We start from the raw sequence: 24088 nt of genomic DNA, 5'->3' as shown, positions 1-24088 counted from the left end.
TGGTGACAAGACAGACCCGCCCCGGTCTCAGGGGCTCTCAATCTAGCAGGTGGGTTTAGCTGGCACTGACAGAGGCAGGACTGAAGCTCAGGAGGGTGGTCCTTGGAAGTGGGACATCCAGGCTGGGCATGGAGACGCTGGGCTCCGATATTTGTGATGAAATTCTTTAAAGTGGAGATGATCGCTCTTAAGGCAAGGGCTGTTAAGCAGATAGTCTTTAGTTAAAGACCAAACTTTGAATTCTGATGTTTAGGAATGTCTTCGTTTGTACTGGAGTGTTAAAATGAGGCCACTTCTCCAAAGGGCAGGAGTTGTCAAGGTGTGGACCCTTCTCTGTTAGGACCACCTGACCTGTGTGTTGAAAGGCAGATTCCTGGGAGGCTTCCTCCTTCAGCTTTTTTTTTTTTTTTTTTTAATAAATTTATTTATTTATTGGCTGCATTGGGTCTTCGTTGCTGCTTGTGGGCTTTCTCTAGTTGTGGTGAGCGGGCTCCTCATTGCTGTGGCTTCTCTTGTTGTGGAGCGCAGGCCCTAGGTGTGTGGGCTGCAGTAGTTGTGGCACACAGGCTTGGTAGTTGTGGCACACGGGCTTAGTTGCTCCGCAGCATGTGGGATCTTCCTGGAGCAGGGATTGAACCCGTGAACCCTGCAGGTGGATTCTCAACCACTGTGCCACCTAGGAAGCCCCCTTCCTCAGCGTTTTTGAATGGAATTGGGGTAGGTTGGGGGGGTGCTGTGAGAAACAGGGATTTGCATTTTTAACCAGCGCCCTGGGTGACGCTTATGCTTCCGGAGTTTAAGAACCATTGTTCTAGGCTGTCCAGAAGCCTTAGGCAGCGGTTTTACTTTTCTTATCCAGGCTATATTTTTACTCTTCAGTAAGTTTAACCACACTTCCCCGTAGCGTCAGCCTTAGGAGTGTGAGTGCAAATAACTCATATTTCTCTGAGCGTGGGAACTTTGGCTGACTGTCTTTTGCTTTCCCTTCCCACAAAAGTCTCTTCTGTGTCTGCCCTGCAGCTGTAGCTCATCTGGGCGTTCACCTACCCCAGGGAGGGCCTGTTGCTTTGTTCTTGAATCAGTGTAGCCAGCCCTCCAGAGGCGGTGGGAGAAATCTAGGACTCTTCAGAGAGGGTCGGGCTGTATATACTCTAGGGGAGTCTGGAGTTTAGCTTCATCTATTTATTTTTAAATTTTTATTGGAGTATAGTTGATTTAGTGTTGTGTTAGTTTCTTTTGTACAGCAGAGTGAATCAGTTAGGCATGTACATGGATCCATTCTTTTTTTTAGATTCTTTTCCCATGTAAGTCATTACAGAGTATTGAGTACAATTCCTTGTGCTATACTTTTGTTTTACATACAGTAGTGTGTATATATGTCAGTCCCAATCTCCCAATTTATCCCTCCCCCCAACTTCACCTGTCCCCCCACCTCATAACCATGTTTGTTTTTGACATCTGTGAGTCTATTTTTGTTTTGTAAATAAGTTCATTTGTACCTTTTTTTTTTTTTAGATTCCACATATAAGCGATATTGTATATTTGTCTTTCTCTGTCTGACTTACTTCACTCAGTATGACAATCTGAGCATCCTGGGTTCTCCCTGCACGGACAGCGTCCCACTCCCCAACTTCCACCTGACACATGATGGTGATGTCACTGGCCTCTCATGGTTTTGTCAAGTGGCCTTGGGAGTGTGCAGGCATGCTAGCAGAGTCACAGCCTGCTCCGCCAGCTGGCGTTTTTATAACACCGACATTAAGTAGTTAGCCCTGCCACTTTTTAGCTGTGTGACCCCTGCTCAGTTCCTGAATCTCTCAGGGCTGCAGTTTGCTTGTCTGTAAAATGGAGGTCACAGGCGTGCCGTCCTTGTTGGGTTGTTTAGGAAGATGAAATGGGTGAAGACACTGCCTGGCATGCTGTATATGAGTACGTGTCACGTTGTCTTTGTCGCCACCACCACAGCCATTGTCCTTCTCGTCATCCTCACTAGAGAGAGATCACAGCCTTGGCTTCGGCTGCCGTGGACTTGTTAAGGGCTCCCAGATCAGCTGACCCACCCAGACCTGTCTCTTGAGTTTCTGACCTGTTGTCCAGGAGACTTTGGACTTCCCTACTCGGACGTCTCCCTTGCAGCTCAAGTTCAACATCTCAAGACTGAGTTTCTTACCCTTCTCCTCAGACTGGCCCTTCCTCTCCTGCTCCCTGTTGTGACCAGTGGTCTCACTCTCTGTGTAATTCAGATGCCCAGCAACATAGTTGTCACCTTTGGTTCCTCTGTGTCCCTTGCTTTCTGCCCCACTCTGAGTTAACACTACATCCTGTTGGTTTTCTAGGCTAAATCTTTTTAAGTCTTTCTCCTTTTCATGCCTATGGCCTTTGGGACTTGGCTGTCACCGTTTCCAGGGAGCCTTCTCCAGCCCCCTGGAGCTGGATGGGATGTCTCCTTTGGGGCCCCATGGCCTTTCATTTTTAGCTTGTACCCCTTCGCTTTCAGTGAGCTCTCCAAGGGCAGCAAGCGTCTCTTATTTGCTTGGAATCCCCATGTCCAACACAGAGTCTGGTCCCTAGGACAGCTTGTCAGTGTTGATGACGTCAGCAGATGTGCCATGGTCTCCCACATCTCCATGCGTTGGACGCCTTGCTTCCCCTGCTTGGAATTTTCTTTCCCCTCTTATCTGCTTGTTTGGCTCCTGGATTCTGCAGTACACAGATCCACAGTTGCCTCCTCTCCCCGCTCTGCTGTGTTCCCACCACATCCCTGCATGTTCTAACCATTGCAGTTGACCACAGTGTATGGCAACGGTTGGTTTTTATTTTCTCCTCAACTTGTAGGCAAAGAGTGTCTTTCGTCTCCGTATTTCTTTTTACACAGAAAATTTTTCTTGAATGGATGAAAGGTTGAGTAGGTAGATGGATAGATGGGTAGGTGGAAGGAAGAATGATTAGTTTACAACATGACCTTAATGAGAACAAATCAGAGCAAATATTTAAAATAGGTAGAATTCAGTCTGTTGTTTCACTTGTATTCCCATTGTAAAGGTGTCCTTGTCACTAATACAATGTTATTTATTCTTTTTTTAAAATTTATTTATTATTTATTTATTTGTGTATTTATTTATTGGCTGTGTTGGGTCTTCATTGCTGCACACGGGCTTTCTCTAGTTCCCGAGAGCGGGGGCTACTCTTTGTTGTGGTGCACGGGCTCCTCATTGCCGTGGCTTCTTTTGTTGCAGAGCACAGGCTCTAGGTGCATGGGCTTCAGTAGTTGTGGCACGTGGGCTTGATAGTTGTGGCTCATGGGGTCTAAAGCGCAGGCTTAATAGTTGTGGTGCACGGGCATAGTTTCTCCATGGCATGTGGGATCTTCCTGGAGCAGGGCTCAAACCCATGTCCTCTGCATTGACAGGCGGGTTTTTTTTTTTTTTTTTTCCTCTTGCAAAAATTTTTATTAGTAAGTAATTAGAAACAGCTTTTTTCTCTTTTGTTGAAATTTAATTGATTATGAGATGAAAGCATTAGAAAATGTCATGTGATGTTAGATTAATATCATTTGCAAATTGGAAAGCAGCCCTTATCAGTAAAATAACTAATTTTTTCCATTATCTGACTTGACCTGCTTTTGTAGATCTTTCCCTATAAGAAGTAGTTACTTTTTTGTAATTCCTCAGTTTTCTAAGAGCCTTCTTGATACTCTAAAACCACCATTCTCTTCTCTATAGCTACAACCACTTTATCTCCTTTTTTTTTCACTCTTGCCTCATGTCTGGGTTTGATTCCATCCTTAATCTGGAAATGATTTAAGGAATACACATCCAGGTTGACTCAGGAGCATCTACTCAACTTTGCAGTTAATCCTGCTTTGACTATGTGGGCAGGTGGATTCTTAACCACTGTGCCGCCTAGGAAGCACTACAATGTTATTTATATCTGTTTACTTTTAAATTTTTTTTAATAAGAGCAATTGTCATAATTTTCATAGGAGATTCTTGCTGTGTGGTTTTTCTTAGAATCTTTCCCAAGCATTCGAATATATGAAAGGAAGAGATGGTTTGTATATATGTTGTATATACTCTTACATGTTCTCACGCCTGTTGATTTTTGAGACTTATTGAAGTCAGAGCTGTTTTATTGTATTTTTTTTCCTTCTCAGTTGAGTGCTGAGAATTTGATTCCATGACCAAATTTAAGATGCAGGTTGCACAGCAGGTTGTGTCTTGGCTTTCTCTTCAGTTAAGGTAAACGAGCATCTCTCTCTCTCCTGTCTCAGGTCAGTCTAGAGCACGAAGAGCAGAAACTGGAGCTCAAGCGCCAGCTCACTGAGCTGCAGCTCTCCCTGCAGGAGCGCGAGTCCCAGCTGACAGCCCTGCAGGCGGCCCGGGCGGCCCTGGAGAGCCAGCTCCGCCAGGCAAAGACGGAGCTGGAAGAGACGACAGCGGAAGCAGAAGAAGAGATCCAGGCGCTCACGGTAGGATGTGTGGAGCTGAGGATATTTGCTCACTCCTAGAAATGCCAAGAGAAAAAATAAGCCAGAGAGATGCTTTATGGGCAGAAAATTGGCTTATGTAGGCTGCTGTTTCTTTAGAATTAGTAAACTAGATCAGTTGGGCAATATCTGAGCTTTCCTAAGGATCTTGAAAAGTTCCTTCTTTATTTATGTATTTCCCTCTTTTTAAAATAATCATCACTATATTTTAAATTTCAATTTAACCAAAGTCTGTTTATTTGGGTCTCCACTTTAGTTTTCAATAATCATTTAAAGAGTAATCTTATATCTTATGGTCGTCTTTCTACCATATTTCTATTTTTGTCTTGGTTAACCTCATCTGTGTTAAATTTTTTTTTTTTTTAACTGTAGATTCTGTTTCTAGTCTTACGTATGCATTTGGTAGGTTCTGGATGGAAATGATTCTAGTGAATGAGAGATTGTTTCTCTAAAAGGGACTTGGCCTTCCTGCTCTTTCTGAGAGACTGGTTTGCCCAAGTGAAGAGTGTTCTCAGAAGATAGATTATTGGTGGTGGATCGCCTCTGGATTTAGACCTTAATTCTTTCTGCAGGTCTAAAAATGTGACTTTGTTGACCAATTTACCACAATTGATCCTTCTCACAGGGACTTACCCAGGATAACAAAATTGACAAAAATTTTACATATAAAATACCAACTTAGCAGCTTTACAGTGGGAAATACAGCCACCAAGTTGACCAGGATACTCTGGGTGGCTTATCTTCACATTTTTTCCCCTTTTACTTATAACTCCTATTTCTCTTGGAAGGCTGCTTGGTGGACCTGGACCCTGGGCATAGAAAGCTGAATGATTTTAATGGCTTTTATCAACCAAGTGCATGCATTTCTAATGGTAACATACTGTACTTGCCAAGCGGATGGGCATAGTCCTGCCTGCTGGTCAGCGTACCCTCTTCTGTGGGCAGGGCACAATACAGCTGATTGGATTCAGTGTCTTTTTCAATAAGGTACCTAAATGGGTATCTTATTCATTCTGATTCATTTTGGATGCTGTCCCCATCTCCATCAGCGAACATCTCTAAGCATCACTTAGAGTAGGGTTACTTCTGCAGATGATAATGCACTTTTGTTACTAATAATTTACCCTGTTTAAAAAGTAATGTGTGTGTGTGTGTATTTTGTTTTTTTTTTTTCCAAACTAATTTCTTTCTTAGAAGTTACCTCCCACTGTTGGGTTTGGGGACCAAATTGGGAACATAATCTGAGAGTGCCAGGGTCCTTATGGACCAATCCAGGATACAAGGGCTTCCAAGATTCTGGGGATTCAGAGTAATTCCTGTATAGAAGATGCTTGTGCATTCTAGGTTTTCCAGGACTTATGCCATATTCAGATATTGGTTGCAACCTTAGTTTCTGTAGTTTTTCTCTATGAAAACACTCATTAAATGATGCCATATGCCCCCAATATTTGGTTTGGAAAAAATAGTTACAGTATCTCTTTGTGTATACTCTGCCTTGTTTCAAGAATGGATTGGGAACAGTTTGGAAAGATACAAAACAGTATAATAGGATAGAATAAGAAAGAAAAGTCTAAGAAAAGAAGTCATAGAAGAAAAAAATGGAGGTAAGAATGAAATGAATATATATGCCCAGAAGGCTTATACACTTTCTGGAGTGGAGTGGATGCAGAAGGAGACAGCCAGATAGCATTTCTTAGCTGCGAAAGGAGACACCGAAAATCCAACCGCTATTATATTTAATGCTTGTATATTAATATTTTCCCCAACATGAACCACCCCAGCTCTGAAAGAAGGAGACATCAGTCATTTAATCCATCTTTGATGAGCCCTCACTGTGCGCCTAGCACTGTGTCTTTAGCTTTTTCTCCCCGGGGGATTGGCCTGTAATCCCTCAAATCCTTTTGCTCTGGAGCGGAGGAGAAGGACACATTGATCTCTCTGCTCGGTTGGAATTGGGAGGGAGGCCGTGGCCACACATCTTACCCTGCCTGTTTGGAAGGAGGAGGGTATACAATAGAGCTTGTGTCGCTGCTGTTTATCTGTGGGGAAATGAGTCTTTCAGCCCTGTCTTGCTGCTGGTTGGAATGTGCTGTGTCTAATGGCTGCTGGACGCCTGCACAGCAGCAAGTCACGACTTAACTTAGTCAAATGAGATCACTGCCTCAGAGCATCTTCTTAAAAAAAAAAAAAAAAAAGGGAAAGAAAGAAACAAATCTCCCTAGGTCTGGAAACTAGAGCTCTATGATTCTCACAGATGAGGATGCCTTGGAAAGCAAGGCTTGTTCACAGTGATGGCAGGAGGATGCCTTTGGTCCAACAGCTGTTTGTCAGCCCATCGTACAGGAATCCAAACCTCATATCAATTTGCCTCAGTTCGATTTGAAGGCTGTGGGTTTTTCTTCTCCCCTCTTCTCAATTATGTCCCATAAACCTGGTTATGGACCACAGGTGGCTGTTGCCTGAATGGCTTTGTTGAATTTGTTCTGGAGAATGTATTTTCTGAGAGAGAGAGAGAAAATGGTCACAGATGCAGTCCCCTGACTCACCCTCTCTCAGTGTTCTGGCCCAAGTTCAGACCCAGTGTAGGCGTCAATCAAATTCAATCAGCTGGATCTAAAATGATCTCCTAGGAGGCTTGTGTGCTTCGCGGCAGGCTGTTTTATCAATAAAAGGAAATAGTCAAATGGGCTGTTATTGCTTTAATTCTAAGAGGTGGCCACCTCCTCACCTGGGAGGGGAGCAGTTACCCTGTTTGGCCTCTGGCCCTGGGCCAGATTAGATGGAGCACAGTTGAATGCAAGCTCTCCATTGAAGCAGCGTGGCCGGCGGGGGGGGGGGCCGCCAGTTGCCATTGTCCGTCTTCCTCAGGCTTTCTTTTTCCCCCCACTCTCCCTTTACCCACCCTGTCAATTGCATTTGCATTGAAATTTCACTGGCCATTGAAAGCTGAGATTGAATCAAGGTAGAGACCAACAGGAGAGTCAAATTTAAACATAAAGCCATGCTTTTAAGATGTTTCAGTGCTTATCGGTGGAAGAGAGAATTTCCCGCGTGGAGTTGAAATTTAAGATTCCATGTAGGGACTTCCCTGGCAGTCCATTTTGGTTAAGACTTCGCCTTCCAATGCAGGGGATGCTGGTTCGATCTCTGGTCAAGGAGCTAAGATCCTGCATGCCTTGGGGCCAGAAAACCAAAACATAAAACAGAAGCAATATCGTAACAAATTCAATAAAGACTTTAAAAACGGTCCACATCAAAAAAATCTTAAAAAAAAAAAGACTCCATTTAATCCTTTTGTCTGTGGAAGTTTGCACACTGTATTGCATAGAGACGCGTGACGTGATTGGAGCATTACTCTGAGTGGGGCCGTGGGGTAGAACCTCGAGGGCTTGGTGCCCACTAGCGTGGCCCTACCGACACGTTTCATGTCCCTGCCCTCACGTGCTTTCACTGATTTGGTTAAATGACTAATGCTGAATAATCAAGTCAAAAGCTAGAGGCACTCAAGAAAGGAATCCTCCCAGCAGAGCGTGGTGATGGGATCCCAGTGTCATCCTCTTTGATTTGTTAAAATCATTGGTCGATGAATGCTCTCGTTTTCTCTTTTATGTAACTAGTAATCGTTGTATTGAATTAGTAAGCCATAGGCATGATAGGCAAGACGTGAAATTGGGTCACCCAAGGTGACAGTCTTGCTTGGTGCCTGCTGTCCCAGGGAAAGGGGTGGATGTGTGGAAGCTTGTATTGTAGGATCCTGACCATGGACCCCAGAAGGCGGTCAGACATCTAAACACAGGCTTCCTTTTCACAGCTCTGCAGGTATTTTCTCTCATCAAGGCTGCATAATAATTCTCTTTTCTTCATTCCTCATGTAACTTCCCTTAAAATTTAAGAAGACATAAAAACTCCCAAAATAGAGAGCGCCTCTGGTTTCCAGGCTGCAGCCTGCCCATTCTGCCTCTTGCCAGGCAACCCCTAGGTCAGTGGTTCTCAAGTTGGGGGTCTGTGGCTCCATGGGGGTCCCCAAGTTCAGGTTATTTTCATAATAATACTAAGCTGTCATGTGGCATTTTTCATTGTGTTAACATTTGCACTGACGGTACAAAAGCAATACTCTATTTTAAAAGAAATAAATATTTGAAAGGATCTGCTTTGATTTCTAATGTGTTAAATAGCGATAGCTATAACTCACATAAACAAAAGCCCTTTGGGGTCCTCAATAATTTTTAAGAGGCTAAATATTTATTCCCTGTAGCTTCTGATACCTAATGAACACTCAGATATTTCATTGAGAGCATCCAAAGCTTGTCTTACGTATTTTATTACCTTTATATATACTGTTACGGGACCTTTTGCTTTTTGTGCGTTTGTTTTACAACTTATTTCAAGGGAACATAAAACATGTTTCTTGCCATTTTGAAGCTCAGGTCAGTTCAATGATTGTTACAGGTACCTCGAGCAGTCACAACAGTCACAACTACATTTGGTGTTTATATTTCAGTCAATAATAAATCAAAACCCATAATGATGGTAGTTCCTTACATTGTACCTGCAAGGAAGATTGTCATTTGACGTGTCAGAGTGATCCCAAGGCTTCATAATGGTAAATTTTAATAGAAATATTAGTGATTGAAATTTCAGACTACCGTGGGGCAGTTAGGCAAGTTTTTAATGGTGTGGTGTTATTTGGAAACTTTGCTATTAGTCAGAAAGTGGAATAGGTCTTCTGTCCCTCAGTCTAGGCCAGAGAGGTTTTTATGATCATTGCTTAGGCTCTGAAGAAGTTAACTCCACCTTCAGCTTCCTGTTTCTGTCTTTGAGAGATTTCACACCAAATAGTTATTTAGAGTGGAGGTTGGCAAGCTACAGCCAGTGGGCCAGATTTAGTTTGCTTCCTGTTTTCTGTAAATGAAGTTTTATTGACACACAGTTACACCCATTTGGGTACATATTGTCCATGGGTGCTTTTGTGCTATGAGGGCAGAGTTGAGTAGTTGTGACAGAGACTGAATGGCCTTCAAAGGCCAAAAATATTTACTATCTGGTCCTTAAAAGAAAAAATTTGTTCACTCCTGCCCTAGAGTTTACTAACTTAAGCGCCGTATTCTTCCTCTAGAATACTCACAGATGAGATTCACCAGTAGTACAAATAGCCACGTTCCTAAGTTGGATAAATAGTATTCTTGCCCCATTAAATTAATAAATCTCATATCATTATTGGGCAAAAAACAGAGTTTGGGGGAAAATTATAACCTATTAACTTAGTTCTTGAAATAGGGGCTATTTATTTGAGAAGTTGATTCTAAGTGATAACTCTTGATTTATGAAATCTGTTTGTAAGTCTGTGCAGTTACCGATTTTTGTTTTGGTTTGCCATTTTTCCCAGTCCTCTTCATTCTTTTGTGCAGATTTAAGTCGCTGGTTGTCATCTTCTGTCTGAAAGTCTTCGTTTCACATTTCTTGGTGTGCGGGTGGCAAATTCCTTCAGCTTTTGTGTGTCTGAGAAGGTCTTTATTTCACTTTCATTTTTGAAAGATATTTTTTGCTGGGTATAGAATTCTAGGTTGACACATTTTTGTTTTTTGTTTCCCTTTCAGTACTTTAAAGATGTTGCTCTACTGTCTTCTAGCTTACTACCCCCCGCCCTCCGGCCCTGCTCCCCAAACTCCCCCAACCTCACTGTGAGAACTCTTTCTTCTCTTTGTTTCTCTATAAGTTGCCTTTTTCTCTGGCTGGTTTTAAGCTTTTTCTCTTTATTACTGGCTTTAAGCAGTTTGATTATGATGTGATTTAGCATAATTTCCTTCATGTTTCCTGTGCTTAGGGCTCATTTACCTTTTTGCACCTATGGATTTATTTTTTCATTGACTTTGGAAAATTTGTGGCCATTCCCTCTCTCTCTCTTTTTTTAATATATTTATTGATTGATTGATTGATTGCATTGGGTCTTCATTGCTGCACATGAGCTTTCTCTAGTTGCGGAGAGCAGGGGCTACTCTTCATTGTGGTGTGTGGGCTTCTTGTTACGGTGGTTTATCTTGTAGAGCACAGGCTGTAGGCACACGGGCTTCAGTAGTTGTGGCACATGGGCTCAGTAGTTGCGGCTCGAGGGCTCTAGAGCGCAGGCTCAGTAGTTGTGGCACATGGTCTTAGTTGCTCCACAGCATGTGGGCTCTTCCCGGCCCAGGGATTGAATCCATGTACCCTGCATTGGCAGGCGGATTCTTAACCACTGTGCCACCAGGGAAGCCCCTGTTATTTCTTCAAATATTTTTTTCTGTCTCACCCCTGCACTTCTTCAGGGACTCTGATCACATGTATACAAGGCTCCTTGGAGTTGTCTCAAAGCTCATTAATGTTCTGTTCATTTTTTAAGTCTTTTTTAAAATTATTTTTTGTATTTCATTTTGGATAGTGTCTGTTGCTATGTCTTCAAGTTCACTAATTTTTTTTTCTGCAGCGTCTTATCTGCTGTTATAAACTTATAAATCTATGGCAAAATAGACATATTAGAGACAACATCACAGCTGAATTAGGTGCTGAATTTCTTACTTCTCTTATAGATCTTTTTTTTTTTTTAATTTGAAGTATAGTTGGTTTACAATATTGTGTTTCTGGTGTACAGCAGTGATTCAGTTATTTATATATTTTTAATATATTTTTCCATTATGGTTTATTACAAGATATTGAATATAGTTCCCTGTGCTATACAGTAGGACCTCATTTATCTATTTTATATATAGTAGCTTGTATCTACTAGTCCCAAACTCCTAATTTATCCCTGCCCTTTCCCCTTTGGTAAAAGTAAGTTTGTTTTCTATGTCTGTGAGTCTGTTTCTGTTTTCTAAATAAGTTCATTTGTCTCATATTTTAGGTTCCACATATAAGTGATATCATATGATATTTGTCTTTCCCTGTCTGACTTCACTTAGTATGATCATCTCTAGGTCCATCCATGTTGCTGCAAATGGCATTATTTCATTCTTTTTTATGGCTGAGTAGTATTCCACTGTGTATATACCACATCTTCTTTATCCATTCATCTGTTGATGGACATTTAGGTTGTTTCCATGTCTTGGCTATTGTACGTAGTGCTGCTGTGAACATCAGAAGGCCTAGGCCTTCTGATAGAGATTAATTTTTTTTTTTTTTTTCTAAAGTAAAGGGCCATGTTTTCCTCTGCCTCAAACTTTGAGATTCTTCTTTGGGCCTTCAGAGCTAAGCAGGTGGTGCCATGATCTACCTGTCTTCCACATCAAAAGCCTGTTAGGGCCCCCTTCGCCCCCATGTCCATCAGTGAGTCTTATTACCTGTGCTTCCAGAAGAGATCTCACCTCCATCCACTTTTTTCCATCTTTTGCCACGTCCTGCTTCAAGCCACCATCATCTCTTCCCTGAATGATAGCAACAACCTCCTCAGTGGTTTTTCTGCTTCCTTCTACTTTTGTCATATTTTTATCTGTTCCTCTTACAGCATCCACAAAATGACAGCCAGGTCATGTCACTCTGCATCTTAAAACCTCTGTTGGCCTCTGGTTAATTGCATTTTGAATGAAATCCAAACTCTTTTCTGGGTCTTCAAGATTCTTGGTCCAGGCCTGCCTCTCTGCCATCAGCTTGGGCCACATTTTCCCTCTTTTGCTCTTTGGCCACAACCCACAGAAGAATGCATTTTACCTTGTAGTCTCATACAAGGGAGCTTATATACTAAGTTTCAATGAGTTTTAAGGTAGCGAATCAGAATACATCTTATAGCCTATATATGATTCTGTAGTCATAAGGACTTACACATGTCATTTGCAGTACTTCTTTTTCTTCTATATAAAATTGTGGTAAATCTTACAACTGATAGCAACTTAAACGTGATGAATTATGGTATCTGAAACAAGTTTCCAACAACAGTGCTTACCATTATTATCTAAGGTACATTCTGATGTTTTCTAATTTATCCTGTTTATTCCATTTCATTGGATAAAAGAAACCGAAGAAATCTGACTTGACATCGTCGTTCTCGAGTCACAGCTGGAAGTGTAAAAAGCCGCTGTAGCCACTCAGGTCCTTTTTTTGTTCCCCAAATGCACCAAACCCTTTCTTGCCTCAGGGTTTTTGCGGATGCTGTTCCCTCTGCTCTTTTCTGTTCTTTGCATGGCTGGCTCCTCATCATCCTGCAGGTTTCAGTTTAAATATCACCTCTTCAGAGAAGCCCTCCTTGATTACCCCATCTAAGTAAGTTCTTTCTTTTCCCCCTTTATTCTTTTTCCCTAGGCCCGTTTGTTTCCTTCACAGCACTTGTCACTGTTTGTAATCGTGTACTTGTTTATTTTGTCTGTCCTCAGCAGAATGAAGGTTAGGCCCTATATGCTGTATCTTGCCACAGTGTCTGCCATGTAATATGTACTCAAAATATCCTTGTCAACTGAAGGAATGGTACTGGTTTAGAGCCCCACCGTCTTGGCGAAAATCTTTATATTTACTTCAAGGTCTGTGTAGGGTTTCTGAATTTCAGCAGCTTTGGATTTTATTTTTTAAAAAGTCCCTATTTTGTCCTGGCTATTGTCCTGTGTGTGTGTGTGTGTATGTGTGTGTGTGTCTTTCTTAGAAGTAGGCTTGGGGTGGAGGGCAGTGGGCAGCCAGTTGGAGGGAAGAGGGAAAGGTTGAGAATAGGGAGTAAGACAAACGAGAGTAAAACTTCATCCTGTGTTTTTTCCCTTTCTTCCACTAGTCCCTAGTTTTCATCTGGATGTTAAATATACATTTGTACAGGGTAGGATGTGTGGTCTATTAATAGGCATTGTGTATTCCTGTAACTTCTCATGTTGGGTATGACTTGATTAATTCTTTGATAAAAAGGTGCTGGGGCAGCTGCAACAGCGTTCTTGGCTTTTTTAGGCAAATTGCGATTTTCTTTATTTGACCCATAGCGTGTAGAATTGTACTCCACCCTATGAAAAATTTATAATCAACTTCTTACCTTTTAGGCACATAGAGATGAAATCCAGCGCAAATTTGATGCCCTTCGTAACAGCTGTACTGTGAGTATTAACCAAACATGTTGAAAATAACAGGAAACTGAAACCGAGAAGGAAAAGGGGACATATTCTAATATCAGTGACTGATTTTTGATATAAACTTTCAGCTTGAAGCAGTTAATGTGGTCAAACTGATTTGGAAGTTTCTGAGCCTCAGATAACTTCAGGGTCTTGGGTTCCTGCCAGTTTTTAAAGATTTAAACCATTCTTGTTTGGGGAAGGCTTGTTGGAACAGTCAAAATAATTCTCACTGCAGAACCACTAATAGGTCTCAGTAGCTGCAACAGAAGCCCCAAGGGAGCGCCCCCTCCTTCTCTAATCTAGAAGATTCTGTCTAGGCTGGCCCCAGACAGTAGGGGCAGTTAGACGTGTCAGGCTTCTCCAGTTTGCTGCCTCTACAGAGAGGGAAGACCAACAAGTTCTTCTCCTGGGGAATCTAGAGATGTTGACTTCCTAACAGGCAAAATCTGGCTTCCTAACATAAATTCAGAATCTAGCACTCTTTGGGAAGTCACTTCCAGGAGCAGATAGGCATCATTCATAGGTTATATAATAGGGTAGGATCAGTGGAAACTCAAAGTCTATTTTTGATCAGAGTGAAGGACTAAAATAGGCCCCTTTCAGAAGGTAGGAATGTTGTCCTTATTCATGGTTCTACCTCCTGTCTTTGGTCCTTTCATCACTTTGTTACCTCCTTAGTCAGTTCCCCTTCAGCTTGTCTCCATTTGTATTATTTGCATCTGTGAGTTTCCAGAAACACCCCTCTACCTCCTATATGCATATTTTATTTTCTTGTAATGCACTCCTTCTTTCTTCTTTACCTATTATAAAGGGGACAGTAAGTCCTGGTATATGCTCCCCCACCCTTGCCCCCTGCTTCATTTAGGTATAAAATGCACACAGTAAGTTGCATGAAGTGCAACTAATCTTAAGTGTACAGCTCAATGGATTTGTACGTGTATAGACAACTTGTGAAACCACAATAGAGATCAAGATACAGAGCTTTTCAGCTCCCAGAAGGCTGCCTCCTGTCCTCTTCCCATCAGCATCCTTTGCCCAAAGGGTAACCAGTATTCTGACCTCTGATACCACACACGTAAAGGGAATCGCAAAGGATGTGGTCTTTAGGGTTTAGCTTTTTTGTTACTTAAATTGTCCATGAGGGTCATCCACGTTGTTGCATCCATCAAAATTTTGTTCTTTTTTATTATGGTGTCGTGTTTCCAGTGTGTGTATAGAACTGAGGTTTGTTTATCCATTCTCCTGTTGATTGATGTTTGGGTTGTTTCTGGTAGGAATAAAGCTATTAAGAACACTCTTGTACAGGTCCTTTGACGGCCATAAGCCCTTGTTTCTGATGAGCGTATACCCAAGAGTGGAAGAGCTAGGTCCTGGGATGTGCCTCTGTTTGACTCTAGTAGGTACCTGGCAGATGGAATTTAGGTCTGTGTTTCCTGATGCCATAGGCTGGATCTGGGGTGAGCCTGCCTTAGCAATATCTGTTGATTTCTTCCCTTCCTTGAGGAATTGTTGCATTCTGTTCCCATACTCTTTTGCCTTACTTTTTTAGTTTCTTATTGTCTTGGTTTCTTATTTTACACAAGAGTTATTTGCTTACATTACATACATGCTCATAAATGATCACTGAATAGAACAGAGATCATTTTAGGACTGTGGGTTTTTTTTAATGTTACTATATTTTCCTAAAATAAACTTGGATGCGTTTTAAATTTGTTGCATCAGTAATCCTTCTCCATTCATCTCGAGTTTTTTTTCTTCTTTTTTAGTCTTTTTTTAAAAAACATCTTTTATTTTTTATTTTTTTTGCTTTTACAGCTTTATTGAGGGATGATTGGAGTACATTAACCAGATGAGATTTGAAATGTGTGTATAGCTGTGAAACTAGCAAAACAATCAAAACAAGGCCATCACCCTCAAGACTTTCCTTGTGCGCCTTTGTAATCCTCCCTCACCCCATTTTTAAAATCGGAAATGTAGTTTTAATAGAATATACCAATATGTAGAACGAATTTGGTTACTTTCTTAACTTACATAACTTTGACACTCTCTTTATCCTTCAAATTTGCTTTTTTTGGAACAGTGACTTCTAACCCTTCCTTTACTTACCCTTGGCATTCTGTGGAGAAGCCTTTGCGGGCCTCTCCCAGTGAGGGGGGCAGACCCAAGAGCGTGATGCCCACCTGCATTTCAGCTAAGGCAGCTGGGAGGCTTGCGGATCCAAACCACTCGCGCTCGAGTCAGAGAGACTGGTTCAGATTCTAAATTGGCCTCCTGGTAACCTAGGGGATGCTACACTGCAGAGCCTCCGTTTCTTTGTTTGTAAAACGAGGGTGGCATTGTATGTCCTCAATTCCAATACACCACTGATTGTAAGATGCATAGTCCAGTTAATAACTGCTCTTTGGGGGCTGGGTGAGGGAAGAGAGACAGCTGCTTAGTTCCTATATACATTCAGATTCTGGAAACAGTAAAACCTAGGAAAACACTGAGTCATAGAATCAGAAACTCGGTAAGAATACCTACCTCATGGGGGTTCCTGCAAGAATTAGATGGTGCATCGGTGTTTGTACAGGGCCTGGTCCATAGAATGCGCTAATCATGTTGGTTACTATTATTATTATCTCATTATATTGGATTCACAACAGAATCTTGTTTAGAAAACGGTCCCGTGCCTTAAAAATGTTCGCAAACCACCACTTTAGAACAACACTTGGCAGCAATAGATCTCAGTTATACTTTCGCAAGTTCAAAGGTGGCTTTACAGACACTTCAGGAGAGCACGATAGCTGTTCCTTTCTCGTTGGCACTGTCCCCAGCAGTTGCCGCTGGAAACATCATCTTCGTTACCGGTGGGAACTCCTCTCAGGGCTCAACCGACAGGGGCTCCCAGTTATTTAGCAGCTTTTAAAAAGCTCATGAGCAGTTAGATTTTCAAGCTCAGGCCGTTTCTATATTTTGAAGAGATTTTTTTAAAAAAGGGATTTGATTCAATCTGGCACCTAAAACCCTACCTCAGTCTGTTTTGGAGAGAAGTTGGTGGGCAAACATATGACAGGGTTTTAATTATGAATCAATCTGTCAGCTAGAAGATTAAAAATAAATAACGTGCAAATAGCTGCCGTCAAGAAGGAATGAGGCATTAAAATAGGGCGTCCGCCCTGTGTCTCCTCAGCCTGACGCTCATTGTCTGGCTGGTGTCTCCACCCCCAACGTGCCCTTGGACATTGACCAGCTAATGTTCTCTCTGCTGGTTGCCCAGTCAAGTGTGAGAGGTAACATATATATCTCAGAACTACGAGGTTTGCTCAAAAAGCCACAGATAACCCCAAATAGAGATCTTTTTTTTTTTTGACGCCGAGAGTAGATAATTTTTTTGTATCCCTGTTTTCTGTTAGAACTATACCAAGATCTCTTATCTGTAAAAGCAGCACATAAGAGAACTCTGCTGGCCCCTGCATTACAACGCTGTCTCCCTCATCTTTTTTAGATGGAATCAGCCTTGCAGTTTTATCTTTCCTACCTTCTTTCCTTGGGGTTGAAAGGTTAACAGACTCATAATACAGGAAACAGATCACTTGCCCTTGGTGTGGAAAGAATATACCCACAAAGTAGACCTAAGAATTCTCTTTGCTTTAAACCTGGTTCAAAATCACAGATTGCCTGTTATTATCCTTTTTTTTTTCTCTTAAAACCATGGAGATCATTCATTTACTGCCTGTGTCTCAGGTCAGCTCAATATCTCTGCATGGCAGTGTGTCTACCACTCAATACCACAACTCCAGCCACTCCAACAGAGTCATAAGCTGATGAACGTGTTACGGCTCAGGCAGGAAGAATATATAAAAGACCTGAATGAGTTACCATGCTTTAATGAGGCCTTGGATGCTTCTTGCATGATCCTCTTGTCAAACAGGCAACATAGAGATGATGACAAAGTAGAGTCAGCCATCCCACTCTGTAAATATAAGTCGGAGATGGGAGACCCCCTGAAAATGGGATCACAACAAGAGAAGAGAAGGACCCTTCCTACTCTAGTGGGCCCATTTCAATTGCAGTGAGAGTAATTAAATCTTGGCATCTCCCTGATTTTTTTCGAGTGTTGCTTCTTTTGCACTTTATAATCTAATTTGGGAAGGAGGAGAAGAGGTAGCAGAAATGGGCTTATAATAAATTGCATTTTTTTTTCATGAGTCAGAGAAAGGGAATAGGTATCCAAAGGCTTAAATATGTCTTTGAATAACAAGTAAATAATTTTGGCAGCGCATATATTCTCATGTGGGTAGATTTTCTGTAGGCTGTTTGCTCCCCACGGGGCACCACTTATGCCTCAACATCTTGGTCACTAATTTTCATCCCTCGTATTTCACTTGCTACATTAAGGTAGAACAGCATGCAAGAAAAAGCCAAAACGTTAAAACCAGAGCAACAGAGGAGGTAGTCAATATAGTCTTTACCTCCACGTCACAGGTGGAGAAATCAACCTGGCCAGGTTCACAGTGGCTGTATGGGGCTTCCAGGCCAGTTTGCCTCATCCATCTTGTTGTTTTCCTTTGGGGGCAGAGGTAGAAGGAAGCACAGTGGAGACGTTTGCAGTCTAGGAGGAAAACTGTCTTAAGGAATGGGTTTACTGCATCGTTTATTCATTGTTTCTACTTTTGGGAGATTTAACCATGTCACACAAAGGGCGATACAGGGATCTTAGGAGGCAGAAGTGCCTGCTAGGAGTGACGGACTTGCAGTTTTTTCCTATTTTCTTCACCCCAACAAAGAAGGAGGTTTGGCCAAGAACCTGACCACACAACCTTTATTCCCGCCTTGTAGCCAACAGCATTCCTCAAACCAGTACAGTAGGAATTAACATGGCTTTTGATATTAAAACACAAATTACTAGACCACTTACCGCATTAAAAGCTCATCAGCTCAGTTAACAAAATGAAAAGCTGTGTTTCCTGAGCCACATTGAACAAATCTACTTAATTGACATTCTTTAATTCTATGTGCCTGGGAAGATTTTTTTTTTTTAATTGGTAATCAGAGCGGGTTAAAACAGGGCATTAGTCATGGAAACAGTGGTGATGTTTCAGAAACTACGTCTACTCTAGGGTTGAAAATGGGAAACAATTAATAACCGTAGGCTCAGAGGCATTTCCTTTTAATTTACTCCTTTTTGTTACATAAAAGTTAATTTACCCCCTGTGCGCCTCATTCCAAGTATTATTAGAAAATTGCCCTTAAACTTCTAAAGTATTATATATAAAAGCTCTTGGCAAGCACTGGTACCAGACCTCAGGAAAGAGAGCGGGAAAGCTAAATGCACTGAAATTGTGGTCATTCTGCCACTGAGCAGGGAAATAATTTAGCAAAACCAGGTTAAATCTCTCTCAGTAAAATGACAATTTCATATACATGCCTTCCCATTTTCTGATAGCCAGCTAGCTGCATGATAAGAACCATTGAAAGCGATGCCATTGTATGGTCTTCTATTTCCAGAATTATTCTGAGCATCCCTTGAGTTTTTTTTTTTTCTTTTGTTGCATGAAATTAAATTTATTACCTGAGATATTATTAAAATAACTCTTAGTGTCCTTCACTCAGTCTGCCTTGATAAGAGCTTTATTTTGCTTTCTAAGACTGTCTCCCAGGATAATGTCCTGTAGATGGTGTCCTGGGCATTTCAGCTTAAGTAGCTGATTGTGATACCAGCCTCTCTGCTCTTCCGCTTTCCTCGGTTTGCATCTTCCACATTCTGTTATGGTCCGTGAACTTGATCTCATTTAAAGCTGCCCCTTCCATATGGCAGTCACTCTTGATTGAATTGCTTTTGCCGTGTTTTCCCGATGAATCCTGAGTCAGAAAAGAATCCGAGACGTTTCTTGTTCCTCCACAGCATATGTGCATTTGGGCGCTAAGGGGGCGGGCGTGGGAGCTTGGGTTGGGCTCTCGGGGGCTGGATGGGCAAACGCGAGCTGCACACCCGACCGTCATCATCACGTAGGTTTAAGCACTGACAGCTCTAGAAGCAGTTTCTCGTCTCAAAGCAGCCTGCTCGTTGTGTAACCAGGCTCCTCTCCTCTTTTAGGTGATCACAGACCTGGAGGAGCAGCTAAACCAGCTGACAGAGGACAACGCTGAGCTCAACAACCAAAACTTCTACTTGTCCAAACAACTTGACGAGGCCTCCGGTGCCAACGACGAGATCGTACAGCTGCGAAGCGAAGTGGACCATCTCCGCCGCGAGATCACGGAGAGGGAGATGCAGCTCACCAGCCAGAAGCAAGTAAGGACGGTAAACAGTGTCAGAGACCCTGCTCCCCGCACCCCACCCCCCACCCAGGAAACTTGGAACCCCTTTAGATTTTCGAGCCAGTGCCAGTTGCACCTCTCCCAAGCGTTCTCAGACTGAGCCTCTCCAGTAAAAGGGCTCTTTTTTATAATCATGTCTGTGCTTTGAAGGCTTGCAGGGTTTTTTAAAAAATTATTTTATTTAGTTAATTTATTTATTTTAATATTTACTTATTTATTTTGTTGCACCAGGTCTTAGTTATGGCAAGCGGGCTCCCTAGTTGCGGCATGCATGTGGGATCTAGTTCCCTGACCAGGGATCTAACTTGGGCCCCCTGCACTGGGAGCCTCAGAGTCTTAACCACTGTGCCACCAGGGAAGTCCCCTTGTGGGTTTTAGAAATGGCTTCTAGAAGTGTGTAGTTTTTTGTTTTTTGTTGCCACTCCACATGGAATGCAAGATCTTAGTTTCCCAACCAGGGCTGGAACCCCTGTCCCCTGCAGTGGAAGTACAGAGTCTTAACCACTGGACCCACCAGGGAAGACCCATATGTAGTTGTTCTTAATTTTGATTTAAAACCATTAAAAATAGAATAGAATGCTTCTGTGAGCCATTTTATTTCCTTTTATTTATTAAAAAAATTTTTTTTCGTCTGTGCCTCGTGGCTTGTGGGATGTTAGTTCCCCAATCAGGGATTGAACCTGGGCCCTCGGCAGTGAAAGCGAGGAGTCCTAACCACTGGACGACTGGGGATTCCCGAGCCTCTTTATTGTTAAGCGTGTCTTCTTTTCCCTGGCCTTCCTCTGGTTTCTTTCTGTAAGACGGTGGCAGAAATGGCCCTTAGTTCGTTCTTGTTCTGGTCCCCTAGGTCTGTAGGAGAAAAACATAGTGTCTTTTAGATGTACTTAGAAACTCGTGCTTTTCTGAAACTGATCTGACAAAAGTAACATCCACGAAATCCTCATTTGATACAAGGCACAACTCAGTGATACTGATTTGCAGACGATGGAGGCTCTGAAGACCACCTGCACGATGCTAGAGGAGCAGGTCATGGACCTGGAGGCCCTGAACGACGAGCTGCTGGAAAAAGAGCGGCAGTGGGAGGCCTGGAGGAGCGTCCTTGGTGACGAGAAGTCCCAGTTTGAGTGTCGGGTTCGAGAGTTACAGAGGATGCTGGACACTGAGAAGCAGAGCAGGTGGGACTTCCTGTCGGTAGAAAGTGAGTGGCAGGTGACAGCACCAGGATCCACCTGCGAGCTACCAGCAGGGTGACTGATTGTCCCAGCTTGGCCGGGACTGAGCAGTGTCCTGGGACATAAGACTTTCAGTGTTAGAACTGGGAGACTCTTGTGCAAACCAGCATGGGTTGGTCATCCTTGTTGTAAATACGGACAGTGCCAGTAGGCAGTAGGTGTTGACCCTTGCAGGACCCTAGAAGTCAGCAGGGCAAAGAGCTCAGTGCTTTCTTTGTAGAAACTCTTTGCTCGGGTTTCTTGTCATTGTGACTGTATAGCACGCCCATCACTGGTTTGATCCTGGTTGTGTGTGATGCACGTCTGCCTTCTACACCAGCCTTGGGTCTATTGACAGTGCGGGCCAGATACTCCTTCGTGGTGGGGGCTCTTCCACGTGTTGTAGGATGGGGGGCAGCGTCTCTGGACTTGCCCCCACTAAACCCTGGAAGCTGCTCCCTCCTCAAGTGTGACCCCCCGAAACATCTCTGGACATCGCTCAGTGTCCCCAGGGGCACAGTCGCCCCCAGTTGAGAACAACCGCAGTATAAGAACAGTTTATTTTTAAATTTTTCCCTTTCTTGGTAGGAAATAGAAATCATAAGTTCAAGCAGTATCTTTCCTCTGCTTTTCCACAGTCCTCCCAGCATAGAATTCCCTTCCTGCCGGGGTCACAGGTCACGTACTGCATGCTGCTAGGGGTGCCCTTTACACAGAAGATGTCATAGATTTGAAGATCTGTCATTCCAGTTGAATAGCTCATGGCGGGAAAGCGTTTTGTTCTAACAGACTCAGTATATTATGACAGTTTACCAACAGATGGAAGTAAATGGTCTTGAAGAACACTTGCCTTTCTTAGTTTGCACAGAGACACCCTGCAGGCTGGCATTCGCCCCGCGGCTTCATGTCTGCCCCGAGTCCTGTCCATCCTCCCTAACCTCACTAATGTCACCTCCTGACACCCACCTTCCCGCAGTTCTCTGAGCTCCCTAAGCAAGATACACTATGCCTGGCAGTATTCATCATTTATGCGGACTCTGTCACACTCATTTTAGTATTCCCCACATTTGGTCAATCACAGGAGACTCACCCCTGTCTTGGTTGTGTGATCTGTGCTGAATCAAACTAGAAAAGACTGGAAGCAAAGAGAACCTGTAAGTTTCAAGCGAAACTGGTAGAAATATTCCCCCTTTGAGCATCTTCCCATTTGGGGTACTTGCTGGTGTGAGGGGGCTGCTGGCTTAAGACCTCCTGTTGCTGTTTCCCTCTGAACTCTCGGGCTCCCCCGTCCTCGCCGTATGTGCCAGCTGCTCTCACACAGACCCCCTCCCTGCCACCTGCAAGTCCAGCTCCTGTGCCAGCTGTTTCTAGAGTCCTTCAGAGACAGTTTTTGAGTCGGAATCTGACCACAGCTTCAAGAAATGCACAACCACATGTGGAAGGTGTAATTATGGGCTGTGCTTGGGGAGACATTTCATGTATAGTTTCAGGGGCAAATTGTGAAAGATCTTGGTTAACCTCCCCACCCCCCCAACCCCCGCTGTTTTTTTTCCTCCCTCTATTTTGATACGTGGGATCTGAGATAAGTAAAATATGATTGTTAATTCTTGTCTTCAAGAGGCTAAAAGTCTAGTGGAGGAGATAGATAAACGCTGCACAGGACTATTTAACACCTAAAATAGAGAGCGGGCTGTGCCAGGCGAGAAGTGCATTTATGCTTTGGGGACAGGACAGGGAGAGGTTGCTTCTGAGGGGAAAACTGGGAAAGGCTGTATGGAGGACACGGCCCTTGAGTTTTACCCTGAAGCCTGAGTAAGATTGGGGTTTGTTGGGTGGGGAAGGAGAGCTGTCAGTGGAGGAGCCTGTACAAGCCCAGGTGTGGGAGCAGCAAAACATAAGACCTCAATGGGGGAAGGACAGTGGTAGTTCTAGTCTGCTTCCAGTTTCTCTGTTCTCTCACCTTGTTTATAGATATTGATACATCCATCAGGTTCAAGTTTCAGTTTCTTGAGGAGCACCCAGAGCCCCTCCCCTCTTGCATTTACTTTAAGGAGAAGGATGTGTTTGCTCACATGGGATCTCGCGTGGTCCTGTGCTCCTTCAGCGGGACCTCATTCCCTTCCCGCTCTCGTAGGAGGGTGTAACCATCTTGTCACGTCCTACTCAGCCCAGTTGCATTTTGGAAAAATGCCTTGTCCCCTTCAGCCTTTCCAAGTGCATATTCACAGGAACTTTACCTGCTAAGAGTATTTTTACCCAAGGCCTAAAGTGGGTCATATCTTCACTCTTAATACAGTCAGAAAATGAGACTTAGTTCGGAACAAGGAATCAGGCTTGGGCATCTCTCCAGCCCGCAGTCTGGTTGCTTCTCAGGGCCTGAGCTGGGCCAGCTTCCTTCCTGCAGGGCAGCGATGGCGGGGCTTCTGAACACACCTGTGTTTCCCCCGTAGGGCGAGGGCTGATCAGCGGATCACAGAGTCACGCCAGGTGGTAGAGCTGGCGGTGAAGGAGCACAAGGCTGAGATTCTGGCCCTGCAGCAGGCTCTCAAGGAACAGAAGCTGAAGGCCGAGAGTCTCTCTGACAAGGTCAGCACCCGTCCCTCCTGCTCTTAGATACACATGTGCACGTCCTTCTTTCAGCAGGTTTGCTCGACACACATTCGCATGCGATCCCTGGTCAGCATGTTTCATTAAAGTCGCGCGGTTATGCTTGCCCGCGAGACACCCTCTGTGGGCAGTAGCGTGGGTGGGGGTGGCAGGTACTGGGGTCTCAGCGTCGGTCAGCGACTTCCTAACATCTGCCTGTCAGGGCCCCTGAGGTCCAGACTTTGCTCTGGGTGTACAGTGCTCTTGTTTTCTGGCATTTGAGTTTTAGAAGCTGTCATGGATCTCATGTCGAGCATCCTTGGAGGGGTGGGGGTGGGGGGTTGAGGACTCATGCTCATTCCATGGCTGCAGTGACAGGACGGCTCAGCCTCTCTGGGTTCTAAGTCCAGGGACGCGATAGGATCTGAGGGCGGTGTGGGTCCTCAGCGTTT

The 24088-nt window shown here is 43.5% G+C and overlaps 1 protein-coding gene across 9 annotated transcripts in view; it reads left to right on the top strand.

Moving 5' to 3' along the window:
- CIT (citron rho-interacting serine/threonine kinase) overlaps positions 1-24088 on the top strand; it is a 167163-nt gene that overhangs the window by 105491 nt on the left and 37584 nt on the right. For 5 of the 9 annotated variants that reach the window (XM_057746195.1, XM_057746193.1, XM_057746188.1 and 2 more), the window contains 5 exons: positions 4271-4468; positions 13465-13518; positions 19616-19822; positions 20794-21014; positions 23501-23636. In XM_057746195.1, coding sequence (XP_057602178.1) covers positions 4271-4468; positions 13465-13518; positions 19616-19822; positions 20794-21014; positions 23501-23636 — 816 coding nt within the window. The remainder of the gene's footprint in view (positions 1-4270; positions 4469-13464; positions 13519-19615; positions 19823-20793; positions 21015-23500; positions 23637-24088) is intronic. The other 4 variants (XM_057746194.1, XM_057746192.1, XM_057746189.1 and 1 more) reach the window with 3 other exon arrangements.

This window comes from Hippopotamus amphibius, chromosome 8, assembly GCF_030028045.1.
Source record: "Hippopotamus amphibius kiboko isolate mHipAmp2 chromosome 8, mHipAmp2.hap2, whole genome shotgun sequence".
Lineage (NCBI taxonomy): Eukaryota > Metazoa > Chordata > Mammalia > Artiodactyla > Hippopotamidae > Hippopotamus > Hippopotamus amphibius.
The sequence above is the reverse complement of the archived record's forward strand: the minus strand, read 5'-3'. Positions and strand labels throughout refer to the sequence as shown.